We start from the raw sequence: 25733 nt of genomic DNA, 5'->3' as shown, positions 1-25733 counted from the left end.
CAGTGATGTCAACAAGTGTATTTCGATTGACTCAGTGGGCTTTGGCTCACGGTCACAGGGCATGATCCGGAAACGGTGCTTAACTTTAAGTCCCATTGGGACCGCTTGCATGTGCTTAAATGTTTTGCTGGATCGGGACCTGAGTGACTCAGGAAAGGGCTTCAAATAGCAAGGCCTTCTCCTCCCCATCTTGCACGAGTCAGCGAACAGCCATACACAGAAACAGGAGAGAGAAAGGAAGCAGAGAGAAAGCAAGAGAGGACAGACTTAGCAAACCAGCGTTAACATTTTTCTGGGAGGAAACAACCGCCAGGGACGGCTTTGTTACAGGTGAACTTTCACCTTGCCCCGGAACACGAGGGCAGCCTGTCCCAGTGGCACCGCTGGGACCCAGTTGGCAGTTTCGTGAGGGTGCTGTCTCCCTAAACCACGGTGCTCCCGGGGTCTGTGCGCTTGGGCAGGAAGCAGCATTCCAGAGCCAGAGGCAGTGCTAGCCCATTGGGCCAAGCAGGAACATTTTGAGGGGCCCCCACACAGCGCATACTAAAAAAGCCAGTAGGGAGCCCCCATCAGCTGCTCGGGGCCCTAAGCAATTGCTCAGTCTCCAGAGCAGACAAAACTACAGACTCCAGGTGAGATGGGTGCGAACACATACCCTGATGGGCAATGACCACTTGCAATGACCCAGAAACCCCAGCTGCCAACGGCAGGCAGAGAGGAGTACTTACCGGGTGGGGTTGCTGCTCTCCAGCTACATGTCCAGCTTCACTAAGCCTAGTTCCCCCTAAGCAAAACCTCCAGCACGGTCCCTAGAACTCTGGATCCCTTAGCTCCTGGTGGCCAAAGAAAGGATCTCCCCTTACCCCTGGATCTTTGACAGTGGCCATGAGGGGGGCTGTCAAGGTGCATGCATGGGAGCGATGTCAAGGGGGAGATGAGGGGTGGGGGGATCGTGGGGTGGCCGAATGAATCCTCTGGAAGGGGACCAAAAAACCAGCCCCGAGGTCTCTTGTTGGAGGAGGGGATGTGGGGTGATTTGGGCAGCATGCCCAACCCGTTAGTGTTTCTCGATACCCACTGAATGCCAAGCTCTTTCCAGGGGGAGGCCAGCGCTCCAGTGGATCCCTTCCCAAGTAACAATGGGATCCGGCGCCCGGGTGCCCTCGTGGCTGAGAACTGCTGGGGAGGACACAGCAGCCCAGAACGTGTTTCAAGGCCCCCCAGGCAGACTGAGCACTCTGTGGGCACAGAGCCACTCGATGGCAGCTCGGCACTTGGGGAAAGGGGCTGGTAACTGCTGCTCTGCCTGGAACTCCTGACAGCAGCTGGCAACTGCCCAAATGAGCAGGCAATTTGGAGACCTCTGCAAGCTCCCTAACGGGTTTGTCCTTCGTGCTGGCTGGGAATGGTGACAAAGCGGAGGGGCTGACACAGTGCCGGTCATTAAAGCCGGGGTGGCGGTCCTGCTAAGGAGGGCTTTTGGTTGCTGTTAGCTGGTGGTGACATAGGAATGGAACCAATGACCCAATACCTGGTGGGGGTGGCTCTGAAGAGTCCTGCTCTCTGGAGTTCGGCAGCTCGCTCAGCAAGGAGACAGCCAGTGCAGTCGCCCCAGGAGAATGGAGCCAGCCAGAGGGCTCCTCTGGGCTGTAGAGATGGCAATGCACCATGCAGGACTGGTGTGATTGGGGCTGGGAAGCTGTGCCCGAGAACAGGAGAGGACGACATTTCATCTCCTCTGGGCCGGATCTCCTTGCCGATGGTTCGCTCTCAGATGTGGGGGAATGGCTAAGTGCTACTCTGGGACACAGCACAGAGAGTGGGGACACTCTGCAGTGACAACTGGATGGGCTTTATTATTAGTGAGGACGTGCTAACCTCACTGGAGTGTTCACTTCTGAAGCTACTTCTCCGACTACAGCTGGGTTGATTGTACGTACCGCACACTCGATGTGTGTATGGAGCCAGTTTCCGTGCCACGTGCTAGCACCCAGGTACACAGCTCCCACCAATGCTCCATGCACACCTCTTTGACAATGCTCCTGTATGCAGGCTGCTCAGTACATACACACTGCAGCGTACACGTGTGGTATCATGTAGATGGTATATACCGAATATACTCCGGTGTATATTGAATATACAGGCACACATATACAGAGTAGGCACCGGGTATATGTGGCAATCGTCATACACACTGACACACTCCAAGCACACGCAGCAGGTCACTGAAATGGTGCCTGACCCTCACGGAGTGCAGGGCAGAAACTTCTTATAGGGACTCTTTCAGCCCTCTCTATGGTGATCTCAGGCCAATGAGCTGATTACTAGCCATCTGAGCATGTGTTTAAAGAACACGGGCAGGGCACGGTGTGGGTGCAGCCTTTGGGGAGTACTGGCATATGTCACTGCGAAGTCAACTTGAGGTTCTTGTTCTGTCCCAGGACAAGGGCAGTTTCCACAGGGTACCTTTACAGGCAGAGTCAGGAGGAGGGGTGGGGTGAGGGCCACTGAGGCTGGGGGGCGGGGGTCCACCATGGCTGTGTAATGGCTGAGGAGAGATCTCATCAGCACTGTCTCTTAAACAGAGAGGAGAAGGTTAACCCACGTGCCCAGGCCCCTGCCCCATTCTCCTTCTGCCCAGCCCAGGTCGCTCCGCCAGCCGGACCACTGTCCCGCGCAGTCCTGCAGGAACCCGGGCCTCCCACGTGACAGTGGGATGCTGGCAGCCTGCCAAGGCCATCACTGCCGTGACATCACAATCCTGCCCATGCTCTCGGACACGTTCCCTCCCCCCACCGCGGCACTTACATCGATCTCGCTCAGGATGACGTCGATGATGCTACCGATTACGATGAGGAAATCAAAGACGTTCCAGGGGTCGCCGAAATAGCCCTGAGATTGGAGAGAGCAATGAGGTGGGAATGGGGGGGGTTGCGAACAGGGGGAAACGAAAGGAAGAAGCTGAGGGTCAGAAAGGGACGATTCCTCTTGGGGGGTTATAAACTCCCTGCGGAGAAGACCTGCTGTTCCCGAGCTCAGCGCACTTTCTACTTTGCAAACCACTGACCCACTCACTGCGCCAGAGGGAGGGTCTCCGTTCGCCCATGCAGAACACAGCTTGCGGGGGCAGGCTGACCCCCATGCCCCGAGATGGAGAGAGCACTGCAGAGCTTGGATTTAGATCACCTTCCATGTCTACTCTTATCCGCCGGCATGGCAGAACCCAGCACCCACTTAGCTTCTGGGGTCAGACCTTCCCAGCTGATTGTGCTGATGCTTATTCTGGGCGAGTCCTCAGCATGCCAGGGAACCAAAGCTCCTAGCCCTCAACAGGCCCAGCAACAGCGTGATTGTCCATCAAGGGAGCTTGAGTCAGGGCTGGGATGGTGGGGAAGACATGGCTCGCGGGTACAGGGGAGGTGTGTGGCCAAGGAGCTGCACTGGGAAACATCCCCTGCAGTGCACCTGCCCCGGCCCACATCACTGTGTATGGGTCGCAGGCAGCGGCTCTTGTGGCATGCACTACGCGGGCTGCCTGGGGCTACATGCGCATAGGGAAGGCAGGGAGATGCTGGAGGAGGCTGTTCTTGTACTGGGGAAGTGCCTAGTGGGCATGGATCAGTTTGAACCAAGTGGCAGCAAGACAACTTGTGACTATCCCAGGTTACGCTCAGAGGGATGACCTGGAGGGGCTTGGGTCCCAGAGGACCATCCACATTTGCGGTTCTCCATCCCCGAGGGCTGCCATTGGTGGGGTAGGGAAAAGTGACCATTGGATGCCAAGGCAGCCCATGGAGCAGCGACTCACGTAGCTGAATGGCTCGTGAGGTTGGGCAGGGGAGGGATTCCTCTCCGGGCACATTGACAGGGACCGCGGAGATGACTGGCCGTCTCTCAGTGGGCATCAGGGACATGCCTGCGGGGTGTGGCAGGGCGGGGGGCTCTGCCTCGCCTCTCACATGGCTCAGTGGCTGTGGTGGTGGGAGACTTGGGGCTCTCCCAGGGCCGCTCACACGCAAGCCTGGTTTGATGGGGGGTCCAGAGAGCTCCAGGGAGGACCACTAGCCTCCCACCCCCATTGGAGAGACACCCAGGACAGTGAGAGCAGCAGGGTCGGGTGGGAGTGTTGGGCAAACAGGTAACTGGAGGAAGGGCTCCCCCTTGTGGCCTGGATTGGCCCTGCTCCTCCCCTCAGGAGCTGCCAGGTCAGCCTGCAGCCCTTGCCCAGGTGACTTCAGTGACACTCTCCAGGTGAGTGACTGGGCGTGAGTGGGTTTCTCGGGGCACCAGGCTCCAAGGGGATTGTGTTCCCAGGCCACCACATGGGGAGGAAATGCCATGCCCACCGCTTGGGGTGAGCCCCTGCCCTCCTCCAGATTCACACCACCTGGGCCCCTCTCCGTACTCGCACTCGCCAGTCAGGAATTGGGGTCTGCAGCAGAGCCAGTCTCCAGGCAACCCAGCGAGCACAGCTGGCCTGCAGCAGGCTGCCTATGGATACCGCGCCTGAGGGGTGGGAAGAGCCAGCGGACAGGCTCTTAAGCCCAGTAGAGGCAGCAGCCACAGTCCAGTGGGTACTCAAAGCATTTGCCCATGGCTTGGATAGCTCCTGCCTTGTCTCAGCCCAGGTAACTCGGTTCTGACCCTGGGCTCTGACTCCTGCTCCAACCACTGGGCATGGCTGCCCACATCCCAGTCACGTTATGCACCCCCCAGCACCCCTCCCCACACTCACGGCACCCAGACTTTCACCCCACCCTCACCTTGGCTTTGAAGGCCATGAGCTTGAGGAACATCTCCAGAGTGAAGAGGATGGTGAAGGCCACGTTCAAGTTGTCCGAGATGTGGTTCATCTCAGCTGACTGGTTGTAGTGCTGGGGAGCCAGGAAGAGGCACAGGTTAGCCCACTGGGCTATGGGGAGCAGATATGGGGCTGGGGTCTCAGATTCTGGACCAGATGTGAGAGCCTGAGACCAACATACAAATCTAGAGCTCTGGCAGGGTCAGAATGTGAGCAGAAGTTGTGATGCTTTCCCCCGTTCCACACGCAGCTCTGCCAATAGTCCTGCCCCCTGGCCCCCTCCCTGTTCCAGCCCTGGGTCCTGCCCCACAGCTCTGTAGATGTTCCCGAGTCCTGATCCGCAGCCCTGGGCGTCCCCACACTCACACATAGCTGTGCCACTGTCCCTCCCTCCTCACCTATAGCGCCCCCGGCTTTTCCATAGGAGGGGCCTCCCTGGAGCAGTGATGCTGAACTGCCAGAAGTATCCCAAGCCAAGATCCAAACCCAGATATCCAGGGGCACCCGACCAGTGGCCCAGCCTGAGTCTCACTTTGATGGCTTGCTAGTCTGCTACCATGAGCAGGGTGGTCTCGGACACCCCACCCCCAGGCCCCATGGACAGTGATCAAAGGTTGCCACCCAAAGCAAGGTTGTTAGCTTTGCTCCCTCCTTACCTGCATGCCCAGGCAGATGGTGTTCAGCATGATCAGGAAGAACATGAGGTACTCGAAGTAGGAGGAGGTCACCACATACCAGATCTGGTACTGATAGGGGTTCTTGGGGATGTAGCGTCTCAGAGGGCGGGCTTTCAGCGCGTACTGGACACACTGGCGCTGGGGGCGACAGGAGGGAAAAGATGGCACTATGGGCAATTATGACCACAGAGGTGGCACTGTGGGGAATTATGAAACACTCCCAGCTGCAAAACCTCCAGCTCCGCTCCCTGCCCCTCTCCCCTGCAAAGCCAGGCCAGACCCAATTTCTCACTGTGCAGGAAATCCTGTGTGTGACGAAGTGGGACTGTTCTTAAAGTTTCCTCTGAATACTGTGTGGGTGCCTCAGTTCTGTCTCCTAGAAACTAATGGCCCGGGCCCTTCCCCACTGCAAGGGGATACCAACGGTGTGGGAGAACAAAAAGGTCAGGTGATCTCCTGGCCCAGGAAAGGAACTCAGCAGAGAAGGAGGGGCTGGAGGGGGTTTCAGTTTGGAGCTGGCTGGGGACGAGGGGTGAGTGCAGATGGGGTTGTCTGGCTCACTGGGCCCTAGAATGGACCCAGCTGAGGGGTCCCGTTCTCTGTACCTACAAGCTCTGTTTTAGACCATGTTCCTGTCATCTAATAAACCTCTGTTTTACTGGCTGGCTGAGAGTCACGTCTGACTGCGAAGTGGGGTGCAGGACCCCGTGGCTTCCCCAGAACCCCACCTGGGCGGACTCGCTGTGGGAAATGCATGGAGGGGCAGAGGATGCTGAATGCTCCAAGGTCAGATCCAGGAAGGTGAAGCCATGTGAGCTTCTTGCCCTGAAGACAGTCTGCTCCAAGGGAGAGGAGGCTCCCCAAAGTCCTGAATGGCTTTGTGGTGAGCAGTTTCTAAGCATCGCCTGGGGACTCCGTGGCACTGTGATTTTGAACATTTTTTCCCCTGTTCTGAAAACATAAAAATTAGAAAGTTCCCATGAAACGAAAGTTGTGTTTGGAGCCGATCAAAATGTTTTGCTCTGAGAAAATGGGAATGTTTCCTGCCGCCTTCAACCTTCGTCATCTTAAATCGATGGTTTGTTTCAAAATGAAAAATCAAACCAAACCCCGCCGAAACATTCCATTCAGAAAAATGGCTGAATGGCTGATGCTAGCAAAACGCTTCATTGTGGGAGGAGGTTCCAAATGATATTTCATCAGAAGGGACACATTTTCAACAGCATCAGCATTTTCCATAGGAGAATTGTTGTGATGAAACATTGTTGTGATGCCCCTCTCTGACTCCAGGCTGCCCTGCTGCACGGTTACCAGCAATCGCTTGGGTGTTCTGCTCTCAGCCCCCTCTGGCCCAGGTCGCCTGGGTTAACTCCTTCTGTTCTTGCACACTGGGCATGAGACCTATAACAACCCCAGGTGCTCAGGATCTGGGATCCACCCATCTATCTGTGAAGCTGGACCACAAGTCCTTAGGGCCATTTGTGATCATGGAACAACTTGACCCGGTAACCTTTTGATTGCAGCTGCCAGAATCCCACAAGGTCCACTCCTTGTTCCACATCTCCCTCCTGAAACCTTTCACTGAGAATCCCTTCCCACCCCATGCTACTCCTCCCCCTCTGCAAATAACGGGGCAGGGCCAAGAGGAACGCATGGGCCAGCAGATTCGGGACTCCCGCCGAGTCTGGGGAAGACTTCAATAGCTGAGTGATGGGCAGGGATGTGGCCCAGAAGAGCATTGTGGGAATCCCTGGAACACGCCCATGCCCTGGACCTCCTGTGAGCTCCCCAAGAAATCCGGCCGAAGGGCTCCAGGGAGGTGACCCTGAAAGCAGCAGGGTGGGGTCAGGTATCAGACCAGCTAGGACCAGCCGCTGACCTAGTCCCTGACTAACTTCGCTGTAAAGCAATCAGTGAGCCTATCTGCACTACCTTGGAACTGACAGAGAGGTCACAGCCCCTGACAGTTCTAAGCCCGGCCCCCACCGCAGATCAGCGGCTGCTTACTGGGTACCATGCCTGCAGTGGCACTTGCCCTTGTTCCAGTTCCTGCTCCCCTCCAGCTTCAAATTTCTGGCTTCGATCCCCAGCTCTGCCCGTGGCTTACAACTCCTTCAGCTCTGGCATTTGGCTTCTGACCATTGGCTCATTCCTGGACTTTGCCCTCCCTGGACCCAGCTCTAACCAGTAGGCTGAACTCTCACTGCCACCACTAGGCCTGACCGCCCACAGTCGCATCGGTGACAGTCACAAGCCAGTGTCTCTGCTGAGTCCACGATTTTAGTGTTTAGCAAAGTGATGAATTGAAGCTCTCGGGCTCGTCGGTGGACGGTGTCGTGCAGGTTTCCTCTGAGGAGGTGGAGGACGGAGAGGTCTGAGACGCAGGGCTCGCTTTGTGAGAGGTGCTTGCCCACAGGTTACGGGGTGTTTCTGTCTTTGCTCAGTGCAAGTTCATTCGAGAGTGAAGTGATTTTCTGGTTTCACCCTCATTGTTATTAACCCGGGTGGGAAGCCGGAGCCCCTTGCAGTCCCAGGCAGGAATGGGCCATATAGGGTCATTTTCTAGCTTTCCTTGGGTGGGGGAGAGGGCACAGGGGGCAGCATGAATCCTGCATGACAGTCGTGGCGGGGACTAGCACCACTGGGAATGCCGGACATCCCTCATGGGGTGTGGCTGGGAACCAGCTGCGAGGCCAGTGTGCAACGGTGGGAGCATTTTCTGCACCTTCTTAAAGGGAGCAGCAGGTCCCACTCCTGAGGGGGCTCCCCAACCCACCGCCACTCCTTGTTGGCAGGCCACCGCCAGTCACTGACCTGTCGGGTGACCAGATCTCAAGAGTAAAATATCAGGACACGTGGGGGGGGGGCGGGCACACCAGAGGCATAGGGGAGGGAAGTGCACAACCCTAGGAAGCTGCGAGGGGGGGGTGCACAGCCCCGGCTGTGGCCCCCTCTGCAAGCCACGGATCGGAGATGCACGGCCCCAGCTCCGGCTCCCTCTGCAAGCCGCGGGTCAGGGAAGCATGGCCCTGGCTCTGGCCCCTGCCACAAGAGGGGGTCACAGGGCTGGTGCAGGGGGTTGGGGTGCAGAAGGGTGGTTCGGGGTGCTGACTCCAGGAGAGGATTTGGGTGTGGGAGGGGGCTTAGGGCTGGGGCAGGGGTGCGGGCTCCGGGCGGCACTTACATCAGGCGGCTCCCCAGAAGTGGCAACATCTCCCTCTGGCTTCTAGCCAGAGGGGCGGTTAGGTGGCTCTGTGCACTGCCTCACCTGCAGGTACCGCCACAGCATCTCCCATTGGCCGTGGTCCCCAGCCAATGGGAGCTGCGGAGCCGGCGCTCATGGCAGGGGCAGTGCGCTTAGCCCCCCTGGCCATCCCTGCACCTAGGACCCAGAGGGAGATGTTACCACTAGCCATCTGGGTAGGGATCCTACCAGCTCTGCATCAACCGGAGGCCTGGTAGCCCTACAATATTGGGACACATGGGGTCCCGATCATACATTGGTTGGGACGCGGAACAGAGAGTTAAATATCGGGAAAGTCCCGATTTTATCAGAATGTCTGGTCACCCTACTGACTTGGGGCAGGCCCCCACTGCAGCCCAAAGGGGCGATATTGTGCTGCTCCCACATAGCCAATATGCTAGTGTGGTGGGGCAGCTTCCCCACACAGGGAGGAAGAGTTAAAGCAGGCCAGAGGGAGCCTGTGCAGAACCCTCCCATTAGAGGAGGGCTCACTAAGCGAGCCAATCAGGAGGTGGCTTGTTGCAGTAGCCAATCAGGGCCAGCAGAAGCCATATATAAAGGGCTGCTCAACAGAGCAGAAGGCATCTGTGACGTTATTGATATAAATTGGAACCATACAGAACATGGGTTGCAACCAAGGTCCTGTAGTGGCACCAAATCTTAGGTAAAGGGGGTCATATAAGGTGTCTAAGACCAGGCTATGGGTTGCTGGTTATGATTATGCTGTCTGTGTGCATGTATCATTTTTAGTTGAAGTTATGAATATTGGCTCTATACTGTCTGTATTTCAAGTTGGTGCTGTGCTTCTGGGAAACATCCCAGACAAGTTGGTGTTAGCTCTGCCTAGCCTGCTTGATGGCCCATTAAGGACCATCAGCTACACAATTGACCCATGGAGAGAAGACAGACACACCTTGTGACTCAGCAAAGTATGCAGGGACTGGGCCATGTGACTCCAGACTCCATTTTGCTGTAATTTTCCACAGTAAGGACAAAGAGGTTCTTACACCTGGAAAAGCCTTTATAAGGCTGATGCCTCATCTCCATCTTGTCTTCAATCCTGCTTCTTACCTCTGGAGGGACTTTGCTACAAACTGAAGCTCTGCACAAAGGACTGAATGACCCATCCCAGCGGGGGATGTATTCCAGAGACTTGATTTGAACCTGCAGTTTGCTCCATCACTGCTACAAGCCTGAACGAAGAACTTTGCCATTACTGTATGTAATTGATTCCATTTAACCAATTCTAGCTCTCATCTCTACCTTTTTCCCTTTATGAATAAACCTTTAGATTTTAGATTCTAAAGGATTGGCAACAGCGTGATTTGTGGGTAAGATCTGATGTGTATATTAACCTGGGTCTGGGGCTTGATTCTTTGGGATCGAGAGAACCTTTTTCTTTTATTGGGGTGATGGTTTTCATAACCATTCCTCCCCAGGACAGGTGGCACTGGTGGTGATACTGGGAGACTGGAGTGTCTAAGGAAATTGCTCGTGTGACTTGTGGTTAGCCAGTGGGGTGAGACCAAAGTCCTTTTTGTCTGGCTGGTTTGGTTTGCCTTAGAGGTGGAAAAACCCCAGCCTAGGGCTGTGACTGCCCTGTTTGAGCAAGTGGTCTTGAATTGGCACTTTCAGTTGGGTCCCGCCAGAAGCGCCTCGTCACAGCATCTCTTCCTGGCCTGCTAGGGAGAAGGACTGGGTGCCGAGGAGCACCGTGGCTAGAGCAGTGCTGGGCAGGGGAGCAGAGCAGAAGGAGCTTCTGGCTGACCGCTGCCAGACTGAGGCCCAGAGGAAGGGCAGACAACATGCTAGGGCTGCCCCCCACTTGCCCTGAGGGAAGTGGCCCACACAGACTGCAGTTTGCCCCTGGAGCAAGGGACTAGACTGGTGACTGCAGCAGGCCACTGAGGCGAGTGGCTGGACTATAGACTGCCAGTCCCCCTGAAAGGGGTGGGAGACAGTGGAGAGAAGAGGACGCCAGGGAGCGACATGGTTCACAGAGTGGTGGAGGCAGCAAAGCGAGAGTAATGGCGAGCGAGACACCACCGAAGGAGGTCGCCCTGTGGAAGGATTTGAGCTAATTCCAGAATGGCCAGCAGGAGCCGCCATGGTGGTGAGTCTCGTTCCGTCAGTGCAGCCTGGCTTATGGGAACCATCCTGGGCTCCTAGTGTGGTGGCCAAGCCTGGATGTATCGGTGAAAGTGTCAGAGAGCAGACAGAGAGAGGCACAGAAGAACAGGGGGTCTCGTCTTTCAACTCTGCAGTTGGACACACCCTTGTGCCTGGACTCCCAGCCTCTCCTGCCTGGGCTCCACTGCACCTTGGTCTTGCCTTGTTCACACCCAGCTAGGGCACCCCGGCTCTCGTCCGGCTGGCACTCATCCCGCACGCTTAGCCACGTCCAGACCCTGGCACCTAGCTCTGGTACAACTGGCTCCTCGCACCCAGAGCCTGGGCGTCCCTGGAACCGGGGGTTACCCAGGTCATGGGGGCTGGGGTGGGAGGAGACTGGGGGTTCGGAGGGAAGTCTCTGCAGGGTGGGGGAGGTTCCGCGGGGAGTACCTGGTTCTTGTCCAGCTCACAGTTCTTGTATTCGCTCTCGCCCTGCTCCTGGAAGGTGACGATGACGAAGCCGACGAAGATGTTCATCATGAAGAAGGCGATGAGGATGATGTAGATGATGAAGAAGATGGCAATCTCCACCCGGTAGTTGTAGATGGGGCCCATGTCCTCGGTGTGGGTGTCGATGGCCTTGTACAGCAGCCTTGGGTGGGGGGCCAGCAGAGAGCATGCAGTTTACCAGGCTGCACAGGGGGGGGGAGGGAGGCTGCAGTCCAGCTGAGCTAAGGCAGAGAGGTCAGGACATCCCAGACAGCTGCTTCCCCTTTGACTGCACTGGCACCTCTGTGCCCCTGATCGGGGGTGGGGAGATCTCTCTCCACCTTCAGGAGAAGTCCCCTCATGTGGCATTCCCCAGCCAGGCAGCAGCGCCAGTGGGGCGCTAGGATCTCCCCCCGTGCAGCCTGACCCAGTGCCCGGCCCCCATGCTGTGTGCTCCCCCCTGGTGGACTCACTGCGGCCAGCCCTCGAAGGTGGAGACGGTGAAGAGCGACATCATGGCTGAGAGGACATTGTCGAAGTGGAAGTCACTGTGCACCCACTCGCGCTGGTGCAGCTTTAGCTGCGTGGGGCTGCCGTCCAAGTACACGATGAAGTAGCCCCTGGAATGGGAGGCGGCGGTGCATTTATAGACGAGGGGTGAGCGAGCGGGGAACTGGGCCCAGAAACTCTCCAGTCCCCTTGCCCATGACACACACGCGCGCCCGCCTACTGAAGACTCCCTGCTGCTCAGAGCATGGTACTATCTCACCAAATCAACCTGGGGAACTCACAGCTGCAGGAAGCCAGAGGCCAATGCTGGTCGCGACAAGCATCATGGCCGAGTATGTGAGTTCTGACAATAACAGGAATCAGCACTCATGTAATCAGGGTGTGCTGAGGAAGGATCACCTGTAGATGCCAGGGCTACAACCCGTCTACAATCCACCCAGCAGCTTCACCAAGATCCACCCTTGGTACCTCTCCCTGGAGAACCTGGGATGAGTTGGCAGCCTGGATCTACAGGCTGGAGCAGCTTGGCAAACCCCACCACATGCACGGCAAATCCTGCCGTCTGGGATGAGCTCTGCCCTTCCACAGCCAGGCAGACTCATGCCCCAGGGCAGCCGCCTATAAACCCAGACACATACTCCAGCCACCAGGGTGTCTGAAAGGGGACCTGCAAAGGTGACATAACACCTGGGGACATGGGCAGCGCATGACTCCTCCACTTGGGGAGGCTGCATGTGGCCAGACCATGGCCCCGCCCCTGCTCCAGCCAGGAGCGGCGCCAGGATTTTTGGCGCCCTAGGCAGAATTCAGGGGGCGGCATTTTGTGCGCTCCCCATGGGGCGCGCGGGAGCTTCCGGTTCCACTCCCATCGTGCCGCTGAAGAAGGACCCTCCGCCGAAATGCCGCAGGCGACAGCGGCAGTCATTGAGCTGCTCAATTGCCTGCCGCTGTTTTCCGCGGCACGTTGGCAGAAGGTCCTTCTTCGGTGGCGCGACGGGAGCAGAACCGGAAGCTCCCGTGTGCCCCATGGGGAGCGCACAAAATGCCGCCCCCCGAATCCTGGCGCCCTAGGCGACCGCCTAGGGTCGCCTAATAGAAGCGCCGGCCCTGGCTCCAGCTCCTGCCCCACTCATCCCCGTCCCCACCCGCACCTCTTCGTCCCCTCCCCTGGGGTCCCCCTGCCTGCTCACCAGCTTCTGGCCGCTCACCCCTCGTGCATGCATGTGTTTCTTTACCCCCTCCCGCAAGCGGACCGGGGACAGGAAGAGGAAGAGTGGGAGCAGGAGCTCGGGGTGGAGTGTGGGCAGGACCACAGCCGGGGTGCCCACCCTCTCAGCAGCGGTGCGCTCCAAAGGCAGCAGGCCAGCTGTTTGGGGAGGCTTAGTCCCCTCTGTCCTCTTATACCCACCACCCATGCCTGGGGGCCGCCATCTTCTGCTCCTGCTTTTGACGATGAGTGAAGAAGACCTGAAAGAGCTTTTCCAGGTCGTTCCATAAAACACAAGACAAACCCAAGCTTAGGGTTGCCAACTTTCTACTCGCACAAAACTGAACAGCCCTGCCCTGCCTCCCAGGCCCCGCCTCTGCCCTGCCCCACCTCCCAGGCCCTGCCCCCCACTCACTCCCTCTGTCACTCGCTCTCCCCACCCTCACTCACTCCCTCTTTTCCACCAGGCTGGGGCAGGGGGTTGGGATGAATGAGGGGGTGAGGGCTCTGGCTGGGAATGCAGGTTCTGAGGTGGGACCAGAAATGAGGGGTTTGAGGTGCAGGAGGGGCTCTGGGCTGGGAGATGGAGCCTAGGGGTTCGGAGTATGGGAGGGGGTTCTGGGATGGCAGATTAAATTTAGAAGTATGAACAACAAGGGTAATGTCGTGGTGGGAGTCTGCTACAGACCACCAGACCAGGGGGATGAGGTAGACGAGGCTTTCTTCCAGCAACTAACAGAAGTTGCTAGATCACAGGCCCTGGTTCTCATGGGTGACTTTAATCACCCCGATATCTGCTGGGAGAGCAATACAGCAGTGCACAGACAATCCAGGAAGTTTCTGGAAAGTGTAGGGGACAATTTCCTGGTGCAAGTGCTGGAGGAACCAACTAGGGGAAAAGCTCTTCTTGACCTGCTGCTCACAAACAGGGAAGAAATAGTAGAGAAAGCAATAGTGGATGGGAACCTGGGAGACAGTGACCATGAGATGGTCGAGTTCAGGATCCTGACACAAGGAAGAAAGGAGAGCAATAGAACAGAGACCCTGGACTTCAGAAAAGCAGACTTCAACTCCCTCAGGGAACTGATGGGCAAGGTCCCCTGGGAGAATAACATGATGGGGAAAGGAGTCGAGGAAAGCTGGCTGTATTTTAAAGAATCCTTATTGAGGTTGCAGGAACAAACTATCCCGATGTGTAGGAAGAAAAGTAAATATGGCAGGCGACCAGCTTGGCTTAACAGTGAAATCCTTGCTCGTCTTAAACACAAAAAAACAGCTTACAAGAAGTGGAAGATTGGACAAATAACCAGGGAGGAGTATAAAAGTATTGCTCAGGCATGCAGGAGTGAAATTAGGAAGGCCAAATCACACTTGGAGTTGCAGCTAGCCGGAGATGTTAGGAGTAACAAGAAGGGTTTCTTCAGGTATGTTAGCAACAAGAAGAAAGTCAAGGAAAGTGTGGGCCCCTTGCTGAATGAGGGAGGGAACCTAGTGACAGAGGATGTGGAGAAAGCTAGTGTACTCAATGCTTTTTTTGCCTCTGTCTTCACAGACAAGGTCAGCTCCCAGACAGCTGCACTCTGCAGCACGGTATGGGGAGGAGGTGACCAGCTCTCTGTGGAGAAAGAAGTAGTTCGGGACTATTTAGAAAAGCTGGACGAGCACAAGTCCATTCGAGGGTGCTAAAGGAGTTGGCCGATGAGATTGCAGAGCCATTGGCCATTATCTTTGAAAAATCATGGCGATCGGGGGAGGTCCCGGATGACTGGAAAAAAGCTAATGTAGTGCCCATCTTTAAAAAAGGGAAGAAGGAAGATCCAGGGAACTACATGCCAGTCAGTCTCACCTCCGTCCCTGGAAAAATCATGGAACAGGTCCTCAAGGAATCAATTCTGAACCACTTAAAGGAGGGGAAAGTGATCAGGAACAGTCAGCATGGATTCACCAAGGGCAAGTCATGCCTGACTAACCTAATTGCCTTCTATGATGAGATAACCGGTTCTGTGGATGAGGGGAAAGCAGTGGATGTGCTATTTCTGGACTTTAGCAAAGCTTTTGATACAGTCTCCCACAGTATTCTTGCCAGCAAGTTAAAGAAGTATGGGCTGGATGAATGGACGGTAAGATGGATAGAAAACTGGCTAGATGGTCGGGCTCAATGGGTAGTGATCAATGGTTCCATGTCTAGTTGGCAGCCGGTATCAAGTGGAGTGCCCCAAGGGTCGGTGCTGGGGTCGGTTTTGTTCAATATCTTCATTAACAATCTGGAGGATGGTGTGGACTGCACCCTTAGCAAGTTTGCAGATGACACTAAACTGGGAGGAGTGGTTGATACGCTGGAGAGTAGGGATAGGATACAGAGGGACCTAGACAAATTGGAGGATTGGGCCAAAAGAAATAGGATGAGGTTCAACAAGGACAAGTGCAGAGTCCTGCACTTAGGACGGAAGAATCCCATGCACTGCTACAGACTAGGGACCAAATGGCTGGGCAGCAGTTCTGCAGAAAAGGACCTAGGGGTTATGGTGGACGAAAAGCTGAATATGAGTCAACAGTGTGCCCTTGTTGCCAAGAAGGCTAATGGCATTTTGGGTTGTATAAGTAGGGGCATTTCCAGCAGATCGAGGGATGTGATCATTCCCCTCTATTCAGCACTGGTGAGGCCTCATTTGGAGTACTGTGTCCAGTTTTGGGCCCCACACTACAAGAAGGATGTGGATAAATTGGAGAGAGTCCAGCGGAGGGCAACAAAAATGATTAGGGGGCTGGAGCACATGACTTATGAGGAGAGGCTGAGGGAACTGGGATTGTTTAGCCTGCAGAAGAGAAGAATGAGGGGGGATTTGATAGCTGCTTTCAACTACCTGAAAGGGGGTTCCAAAGAGGATGGATCTAGACTGTTCTCAGTGGTAGAAGATGACAGAACAAGGAGTAATGGTCTCAAGTTGCAGAGGGGGAGGTTTAGGTTGGACATTAGGAAAAACTTTTTCACTAGGAGGGTGGTGAAGCACTGGAATGGGTTACCTAGGGAGGTGGTGGAATCTCCTTTCTTAGAGGTTTTTAAGGTCAGGCTTGACAAAGCCCTGGCTGGGATGATTTAGTTGGGTTTGGTCCTGCTTTGAGCAGGGGGTTGGACTAGATGACCTCCGGAGGTCCCTTCCAACCCTGAGATTCTATGATTCTATGATTCTATGATGAGGCAGGGGGCTGCGGGGGGGTACGGGCTCTGGGCTGGGTGTGTGTGTTCCAGAGTGGGGCCAGAAATGAGAGGTTCAGGGTGCGCGAGGGGGCTCTGGACTGGGGCAGGGGGTTGGGGGTGGAGGTGCAGACTCTGGGGTGGGGCTGGGGATGAGGGGTTTGGGGTGCAGGAGAGTGCTCTGAGCCGGGATTGAGGGGATTGGAGGATGTGAGGGGGATCAGGGCTGGGGCAGGGGGTTGGGGCGTGGGAGGGGGTCGGGGTGCAGGTTCTGGGTGGCAGTTACCTCAAGCAGCTCCCGGAAGCAGTGGCATTTCGCCCCTCTGACTCCTACGCGGAGGCGTGGCCAGGTGGCTCTGCGAGCAGCCCTGTCCGCAGGCACCCCCCCCTGCAGTTCCCATTGGCTGTGGTTTCTGGCCTATGGGAGCTGCAAAGCTGGCACTTGGGGCGAGGACATAGGAGCCAAAGGGGGGACATGCTCCTGCTTCCAGAAGCCGCGGCAGGCAGGTAGCCTGACTTATCCCCACTGTGCCGCTGACTGGATTTTTAATGGCCTGGTCAGTGGTGCTGACCAGAGCCACCAGGGTCCCTTTTCAACCAAGTGTTCCGGTCGAAAACCGGACACCTGCCAACCCTGCTAGTGCCTTAACCGTTGGCCTAACCTTTCTCTGGCTTACGAGCCCAACTCCTCCTTGGCCCTGGCCATTCAACACTCCCCTCGGCTCTCTGCCCCGGGCCTAGAGCAAACTGCCCTGTGCTGCAGGCTTTGCTCTGCATAGAGACCCACGCCTGGGCTCCTCTGCTCAGCAGGCTCCTGGAAACAGGCTGTGAGCACAAGGGACAACAAACCAGGACTGGTTCCTCGCCTTCCCCTCCAGTCCCCCCTCATGCAATGACACCCCCAGTCCCCGCGCTCTGGCTGCGATGTGCATGCAGTGACGACAGGGGGCGCCTACCTGCATTCCTCTTCTGTCATCTTGGCCGGATCCGTACAGCTGCTAAACTTCCCCTAGGTTTAAGCAGAGAGCAGAAGAATCAGGGATTGTACCGTGAGCCGCAGGGGGCCTGACTGATAGACCTGGGGAGCAAGGACAAGGGCAGCTGCTGGCAACTGCAGTACATCCTGACCTGACCCCACGGCTTGGCCCCGACCCAGAGGGCCACGTCTCCATGACCCATTCCAGCCTGAAAGGGGGCTGGTTAGTGCCGGCTGTGAGAGTCTGGGCCCTACCCCAGCTGGGCCTTTCCTTAGAGGTGGTTAGAACCCAGCCAGATGTGCCAGCCCTCAACTCTCCCTGCGCAGTCAGCAGCACCGACAACCCCTAGGAGCCCTGCAGGGCCCGAAGGCCAGACCACTGCTGCAGCAACCGTAGCACTTCTAGCCAAAGAGTCACGTCGACCTCATCCATTCGCCGAACAGCACAAGCGCAGACCTGCCTGCAGTGCCATGGGTGGTCAGGAGGAAACACCTGTGATCCTGCAACACGGTGGGGAGCTGGAGCGGGCGGGGGGAAACCGAGTCACAGGGGGAAGGGACTGGCCCAAGGCTACCCGGCTGGTCAGCGCCAAAGCTGGGAAGAGACCCCCAAATTGGCTGACTCCCACTGGGCCATGGGGCTAACTTGTTTGGGCATAGACTATGCATACACTGCCCTGTTCTGCCTACAGCATGCTGGTACCCCCCAGGGGATGGCAGGGGATGGTCCTCGGCTTCCTTCTGAATTTATGCAATGGGAGAATCCCCTCTCTTAAAGGAAACGAAGGGGAGCCACTCCCTGGCGCTTCCCTGATTCAGCCCCACTCCAGCTCTCCCCAGGACAGGAAGGGTGGGGGGTACCAGTGCTGGGTTCTGGCTGGGAGGGGCTCTCACCTTGAAGAGCTGCACCCCGATGCAGGCGAACATGAACTGCAGCAGGGTGGTGACAATCACAATGTTGCCGATGGTCTTGATGGCCACGAACACACACTGGACTACGTGCTAGAGAGAGAAAGAGAGGCCAATGCAGAGATGGGCCGGGCCTACAGCACTATGACCTGCTGTGAGTATTGGCCATGCCTGTGTGCAGGGGAAGGGGCCGTCCCAGACACGGATTGGGGACCTGGCACCACACCGGTGTGCAGGGGACGCAGCCATCCCAGGCACGGACGGGGGACCTAGCACCACACCAGTGTGCAGGGGAAGGGGCCGTCCCAGGCACGAACAGGGGACCCAGCACCACACTGGTGTGCAGGGGATGCAGCCATCCCAGGCACGGACGGGGGACCTAGCACCACACCAGTGTGCAGGGGAAGCAGCTGTCCCAGACACGGACGGGGAACCCGGCACCACACCGGTGTTCAGGGGAAGCGGCTGTTCCAGATGCAGCCAGGGGACCTAGTACAAAACCAATGGGTTGCCTCCCAGCTGCCCACAAACACCTAACTAAACACCCGGGTGAGAGTGAAATCAGGTGGCCTGAGCCCTGGGATGTGCAGTCCTGGGATCCTGCTCAGGTGGCCCATGATCTGGCAGGCCCTGGATTCCTGTGGTAGATCTGAGGAGGCTGTGTCCAGCCCCTATGGAGGGCCCTTGTCCCCGCCTTGCTCTCACCTTCAGCCCCTTCGCTCTGTTAATGGCCCGCAGCGGCCGCAGGACTCTCAGCACCCTCAGGATTTTCACCACGGAGATGGCGCTGGACCTGGGGAGGGCAGGGGGAGATGGGGTGACTCAGCCAGCTTGGGGCCTGGCCAGACAAATCAGCTCCTCACAAACCGTCGGGAGCCAAACCGGCCTGCAGCAACGCATCAGGGGAGAGCCAACACCTGTGCCCCTCCAACATGGGCAGGGGAGCTGTACCTGCCAGAGACAGGAGGGGGCAGACTGGGGGGACAGGCAGGGGCAGGAGGGAGCGTGCTGGAGGGGGCAGGCTGGGGGGTGCAGAGCGGGAGGGGGCATGTTGGGGAGCAGGCTGGCAGTGTGCTGCAGGGGGCAGGTGGGGGATGCGGAGAGGCAGGGGTGGGAGGGGCGTGCTGGGGGGCAGGCTGGCAGTGTGCTGCAGGGGGCAGATGGGGGATGCAGAGTGGCAGGGGCAAGAGGGGGCATGCTATGGGGGCAGTCTGGGGGGTGTGCTGGGGGGCAGGCTGGGAGGTGCAGAGTGGGAAGGGGCGCGCTGGGGGGCAGGCTGGTGGTGTGCTGCAGGGGGCAGGCTGGGGGGTGCGGAGCGGGAAGGGGCGCGCTGGGGGGCAGGCTGGCGGTGTGCTGCAGGGGGCAGGCCGGGGTGTTCAGAGCGGCAGGGGGTGTGCTGTGGGGCAGGCTGGCGGTGTGCTGCAGGGGGCAGGCCGGGGTGTGCAGAGCGGCAGGGGGTGTGCTGTGGGGCAGGCTGGCGGTGTGCTGCAGGGGGCAGGCCGGGGTGTGCAGAGCGGCAGGGGGTGTGCTGTGGGGCAGGCTGGCGGTGTGCTGCAGGGGGCAGGCCGGGGTGTGCAGAGCGGCAGGGGGTGTGCTGTGGGGCAGGCTGGCAGTGTGCTGCAGGGGGTAGGTGGGGGGTGCAGAGTGGCAGGGGCAGGAGGGGGCATGCTGGGGGGCAGTCTGGGGGGCGTGCTTGGGGGGCAGGCCAGGAGGAGTAGAGTGGGAAGGGGCATGCTGGGGCAAGGCTGGCGGTGTGCTGCAGGGGGCAGGCCAGGGTGGGCAGAGCGGCAGGGGCTGGAGGACAGGCCGGGAGCCATGCTCTGGCAGGGCCAGGCTGTCATGTGTTCTAGGCAGGGAGAGCAATCCAGTTTGACAGAGCTCCCCAAGGGCAGCACTTCCGGGCACTTCCCACCATTCCTGTAAGGGGCAGGCAGCTGCACAGTACATCAGTAGCAGAATTGGGCTTAGGCCCCAGGATCGCTGACATCCCTGTCCTGAGCCCTAGCCCCTAGGCCACATTCCCACCCACCATGAGGAACAGAACCAGGAGTCCTGAAGGAACTTGAGGGGGGGAGGAAGGCAATTCCAGATTGAAGTGGGTGCCTGCACACAAAATCCTTGTGTATCCAATTCAGGGCATAGGCCTCTCCTCCCGATTCTCAGGGGTTGTTTATTTCCTAACTCCCAACAGCTTGGCTGGATGACTGTGTGGCACGGAATAGTATGTGAATGCTAATACAAGGGGAATCAACCAACTCACATGCTTCTGGGCATAGGCTGATTGGCACAGGGATCAGGAGGGAATTACTCCCCACCCTCCATCTACAGCCCTGCATCTGCCCAGGTGCATCCCTACCATCTGCAGCATCAGTTACTGGTCATTGCTGGAGGTGAGATACTAGGCTAGACAGACCAATGGACTAACCCATCCTACGTCTCTATTGCCAACATAGATGGCAGCATAACAGATGGCCCTATCCTCTGCTGAACAGGCAGACCTGTTGCTACAACGGGCGCTTACTCAATTCCCATGGAGATGAGGGAGACAGCAACCACCAGCAGATCCAGGATGTTGAAGTAGTTCCGGCAGAAGGACCCCTTGTGAAGGAATGCACCGTATGCGGTCATCTGAAGGGGAGCAGAGGGGAGTTAATGGGAACGGGGCAGATCACCTCTGATCCCCTTTCTTTTTAGTGACTGTTGCTCATGAAAGAAGCCAGATTGGAGCCCTGGAAACTTAAGTCCTTTCTAGAGCCGCAGAATAGGCACAGTAAAGAAAGCTTATCATGTACCACCGAGCCAGCGAGCCTCAGCCCCACCCCACAGGAGTCTCTCCAGGGAGTTCATTCTCCACCACCCATTCTTGGCCCAGCCACCGATTGTTATGGTGCTTTTCTCAGGCAGACACCTGTGGCCTAGGAACTGGGCTGACAGCCACTAAACAAATGCTTCCCTGGGCTACCAACTGGCCACAGTAGAGCACGGCCAGCAGGGCCTTCTCCGACTGCTCCGTCTAGGGCGGGACTCAGGAGCAGAACTGGTCAAAACTCGGCATTTCTGTTTCGGGGGAAATTTCGACACATTATCATTTGGTTTTGTTCCCGATTGGAACAAAAAAAATATTTTTAAAATATCCCATGAAATGGAAGTTTTGAAAAATGTTGGTTCTGGAACACTTTGAATTTTTGTTTTATTTTATTTTATTTTTTTTGTTTAATATTTTTGTTTTTATATTATTTAATGACATGTCTGTGGCATGCACTACTACTACTGGCATCGTACAATGACAATCGTTTAATTATTTCATTGATTTTATTTTAAATATTTAATAACGGGTGCTTCAATCTAGCAGAGAAAGGCATAATATAGTCCCATGGCTGGAAGTTGAAACTAGACAAATTCAGACTGGAAAGAAGGTGTAAATTTTTTACAGTGAAGGTAATTAACCATTGGAGCAATTTACCCAGGGTCATGGTGGAGACTCCACCACTGACAATTTTTAAATCAAGAGGGGATGTTTTTCTAAAGGCATTTCCTACATTCTATGGTCTGTGTCACATAGTAGGTCAAACCAGATGATTGTAATGGTCCCTTCTGGCCTTGGAATCAATTAATCTGTGCATTTTTAAAGCAGTTAAGGGCAGCTGCTACTTAGCACTGATTGAAACATCTTCTCTTCTCTTCTAGGTCACAACGTCTCCTGTTTGCATTGTAACTCCAGTGTCAAACTATTTCATTACAACACAAACAGGAGACATTTTGAACTAAAAGAAAAGAGAAGCTGGTTCAATCCATGCTAAGGGGCAGCTGCCCTTAAAGAGTTTTAGAATAAAATATATTAAAATAATATTTCTACTAGGGCTGTCAAGTGATTAAAAAAATTAATATTGATTAATCGCGCTGTTAAACAATCATAGAATACCATTTCTTTAAACCTTTTTGGATGTTTTCTACATTTCCAAATATATTGATTTCAATTACAACACAGAATACAAAGTGTACAGTACTCACTTTATTTTTTATTACAAATACTTGTACTGTAAAAAACAAATGAAATAGCATTTTGCAATTCACCCAATACAAGTATTGTAGTGCCATCTCTTTATCATGAAAGTTGGACTTAAAAATGTAGAATTATGTACAAAAAATAACTGCATTCAAAAATAAAACAATGTAAAACTTTAGAACCTACAAGTCCACTCAGTCCTATTTCTTGTTCAGTCAATTGCTCAGACAAACAAGTTTGTTTACATTTGCAGGAGCTAATGCTGCCCACTTCTTATTTACAATGTCACCTGAAAGTGAGAACAGGCATTCTCATGGCACTGTTCCAGCCTGCGTCACTAGTTATTTACATGCCAGATGCGCTAAAGATTCATATGTCCCTTCATGCTTCATCCACCATTCCAGAGGACCTGCGTCCATGCTGATGATGGGTTCTGATCGATAACAATCCAAAGCAGAGCAGACCGACGCATGTTCATTTTCATAATCTGAGTCAGATGCCACTAGCAAAAGGCTGATTTTCTTTTTTGGTGGTTCGGGTTCTGTAGTTTCTGCATCAGAATATTGCACTTTTAAGACTTCCGAAAGCATGTTCCACACCTTGTCCTTCTCGGATTTTGGAAGGCACTTCAGATTCTTAAACATTGGGTTGAGTGCTGTAGCTATCTTTAGAAATCTCACAAGATACCTTCTTTGCGTTTTGTCAAATCTGCAGCAAAAGTGTTCTTAAAATGAACAACATGTGCTGGGTCATCATCCGAGACTACTATAACATGATATATATGGCAGAATGCAGGTAAAACAGAGCCAGAGACATACAATTCTCCCCCAAGGAGTTCAGTCACAAATTTTATTAACGCATTAGTTTTTTAACGAGCTTCATCGGCATGGAAGCCTGTCCTCTGGAATGGTGGCCGAAGCACGGAGGGGCATACGAATATTTAGCATATCTGGCATGTAAATACTTTGTAATGCCAGCTACAAAAGTGCCATGCGAACACCTGTTCTCACTTTCTGGTGACATTGTAAATAAGAAGCAGGCAGCAGTATCTCCAGCCAATGTAAACAAAGTTTTTTGTCTGAGTGATTGGATGAACAAGAAGTAGGACTGAGTGGACTTGTAGGCTCTAAAGCAGGGGTTCTCAAACTGGGGTTCAGGACCCCCTCAGGGGGTCACAAGGTTATTACATGGGGGGTCGCGAGCTGTCAACCTCCACCCCAAACCCTGCTTTGCCTCCAGCATTTATAATGGTGTTGAATATATAAAAAAGTGTTCTTAATTTATAATGGGGGCCGCACTCAGAAGCTTCCTATGTGAAAGGGGTCACCAGTAAAAATGATTTGAGAGCCACTACTCTAAAGCAAGGGTGGCCAACCTAAGCCTGAGAAGGAGCCAGAATTTACCAATGTTCATTGCCAAAGAGCCACAGTAATATGTCAGCAGCCCCCAATCAGCTCCCCAGCCCTGCTCCCAGCGCCTCCCGCCCACTGGCAGCCCTGCCGATCAGCGCCTCCCCCTCCCTCCCCGCACCTCCTGATCAGCTGTTTCGTGGCATGCAGGAGGCTCGGGGGGGGGGAGGAGTGAGAGCACGGCAGGCTCAGGGAAGGGCGCGGGAAGGAGTGGAGTGGGGACAGGGCCTGTGGCAGAGCCAGGGGTTGAGCAGTGAGCACCCCCCGGCACATTGGAAAGTTGGCGCCTGTAGCTCCAGCCCTGGAGTTGGTGCCAATACAAGGAGCCGCATGTTAACTTCTGAAGAGCCGCAGGTGGCTCCGGAGCTACAGGTTGGCCACCCCTGCTCTACAGTTTTGCATTGTTTTGTTTTTGAATGCAGTTATGGAACCAAAAAAATCTACATTTGTAAGTTGCATTTTCACAATAAAGAGATTGCACTCCAGTACTTGTATGAGGTGAACTGAAAAATACTATTTCTTTTATTTATCATTTTTACAGTGCAAATATCTGTAATAAATAATATAAAGTGAGCACTGTACACTTTGTATTCTGTGTTGTAACTGAAATCAATAGATTTGAAAATGTAGAAAAACATCCACAAATATTTAACAAATTTCAAGTGGCATTCTATTGATTAACAGTGTGATTAAAACTGCGATTAATCATGATCTTTTTTATTTAATTGCATGAGTTAACTGCAATTAATAAACAGCCCTAATTTCTACTATTATATTATGACATGTCACAGTAATAGGGCATATTATGGGTGTACATTAATGGCAGTTGCTAGTTCGTATTGATGGAAACATATTATGCACTGTTACTCCTGCCATGTTATGAAATAATGTAAAAATGAAAAAAGAAATGACATCAAATTCTAAACAACATTTTGAAAATTTCCAAATCTCTTATTCTTTTGTTTTGAAAATTTTTTGCTGGGATTTTTGTCAAAATCAAAACAATTTCATGACAAATTTCAGTTTGGAGAAACTAACGAAAAACTTTTTGAGGAAAATGTTCTGACCAGCTGTACTGAGGAGGCTGCCCAAGTGGTGACAGTAGAGTGGCACAGGCTGGCCAGCGAACCCCCAGTGTCTGTCTGTGTGCAGCAGCAGCCTCAATCAAAGATTTCCCATTCACTGCAGCCACTGCTGTCGCCTGCCTCTGCTCTGCCCCAAGCAGCGGCTCCCCCTCGCTGCTGGCATCACCCCATTACACACCGTCTCCAGAAAGATGGGGTGTGACTTACCTTCAGGACTATTTCAACTGTGAACACGGAGGTGAAGCCGATGTCAAAATATCCCAGAACCTGAAGATAAAAATCAGCAGAGGTTTTGGTAACTCGGGAGACCAGATGTTATTTGAACGTCCGACAACCGGGAGCTTTGGCAGACAGACGGCACGCTGCCCCGCTGAATGGAAACTGCACACCTGGTGCTAATAATAAATACAACAATAATACATACATGCTTTGCACTGTGACTGCTCCTTTCGCACCAGCATCTTTACGACACTAATGAATTAAGCCTCCCAGTCCCACAGCACTTAGGAAAGGATTATCCTTGGCAGAGCACAGCAGTCCAAGGGTTAGAGCCCGGGAGCCAGGATTCCTAGCTACTGTTCCCATCTTTGGCCTGGTCTACACTACGTGTTTAAACCGAATTTAGCAGCGTTAAACCGATTTAACCCTGTACCAGTCCACACAATGAGGCCCTTTATATCGATATAAAGGGCTCTTAAAACCGATATCTGTACTCTTCCCCGACGAGGGGAGTACCGCTCAAATCGGTATTGCCATGTCGGATTAGGGTTAGTGTGGCCGCAAATTGACGGTATTGGCCTCCGGGAGCTATCCCACAGTGCACCATTGTGACCGCTCTGGAAAGCCATCTGAACTCGGATGCACTGGCCAGGTAGACAGGAAAAGCCCCGCAAACTTTTGAATTTCATTTCCTATTTGGCCAGTGTGGAGAGCTACCAGCACAGGTGACCATGCAGAGCTCATCAGCACAGGTAACAATGCAGTCTCCTGAGAATCGAAAAAGAGCTCCAGCATGGACTGCACGGGAGGTACTGGATCTGATCGCTGTATGGGGAGAGGATTCCGTGCTAACAGAACTCCGTTCCAAAAGACGAAATGAAAAAACATTTGAA

The 25733-nt window shown here is 54.6% G+C and overlaps 1 protein-coding gene across 3 annotated transcripts in view; it reads right to left on the bottom strand.

Moving 5' to 3' along the window:
* The window catches only part of CACNA1S (calcium voltage-gated channel subunit alpha1 S), a 120259-nt gene that overhangs the window by 40015 nt on the left and 54511 nt on the right, over positions 1-25733 (bottom strand). For all 3 annotated transcript variants that reach the window (XM_045014196.1, XM_045014197.1, XM_045014198.1), the window contains 10 exons: positions 24829-24888; positions 20643-20749; positions 18827-18914; positions 18107-18214; positions 17193-17245; positions 11797-11943; positions 11285-11486; positions 5458-5616; positions 4764-4874; positions 2809-2892 (listed from right to left, as the gene is read on the bottom strand). In XM_045014196.1, coding sequence (XP_044870131.1) covers positions 2809-2892; positions 4764-4874; positions 5458-5616; positions 11285-11486; positions 11797-11943; positions 17193-17245; positions 18107-18214; positions 18827-18914; positions 20643-20749; positions 24829-24888 — 1119 coding nt within the window. The remainder of the gene's footprint in view (positions 1-2808; positions 2893-4763; positions 4875-5457; positions 5617-11284; positions 11487-11796; positions 11944-17192; positions 17246-18106; positions 18215-18826; positions 18915-20642; positions 20750-24828; positions 24889-25733) is intronic.

The sequence above is a fragment of the Mauremys mutica genome, chromosome 4 (assembly GCF_020497125.1).
Source record: "Mauremys mutica isolate MM-2020 ecotype Southern chromosome 4, ASM2049712v1, whole genome shotgun sequence".
NCBI classification, from domain to species: Eukaryota; Metazoa; Chordata; order Testudines; family Geoemydidae; genus Mauremys; species Mauremys mutica.
This window is presented reverse-complemented; position numbering and strand designations above follow the sequence as displayed.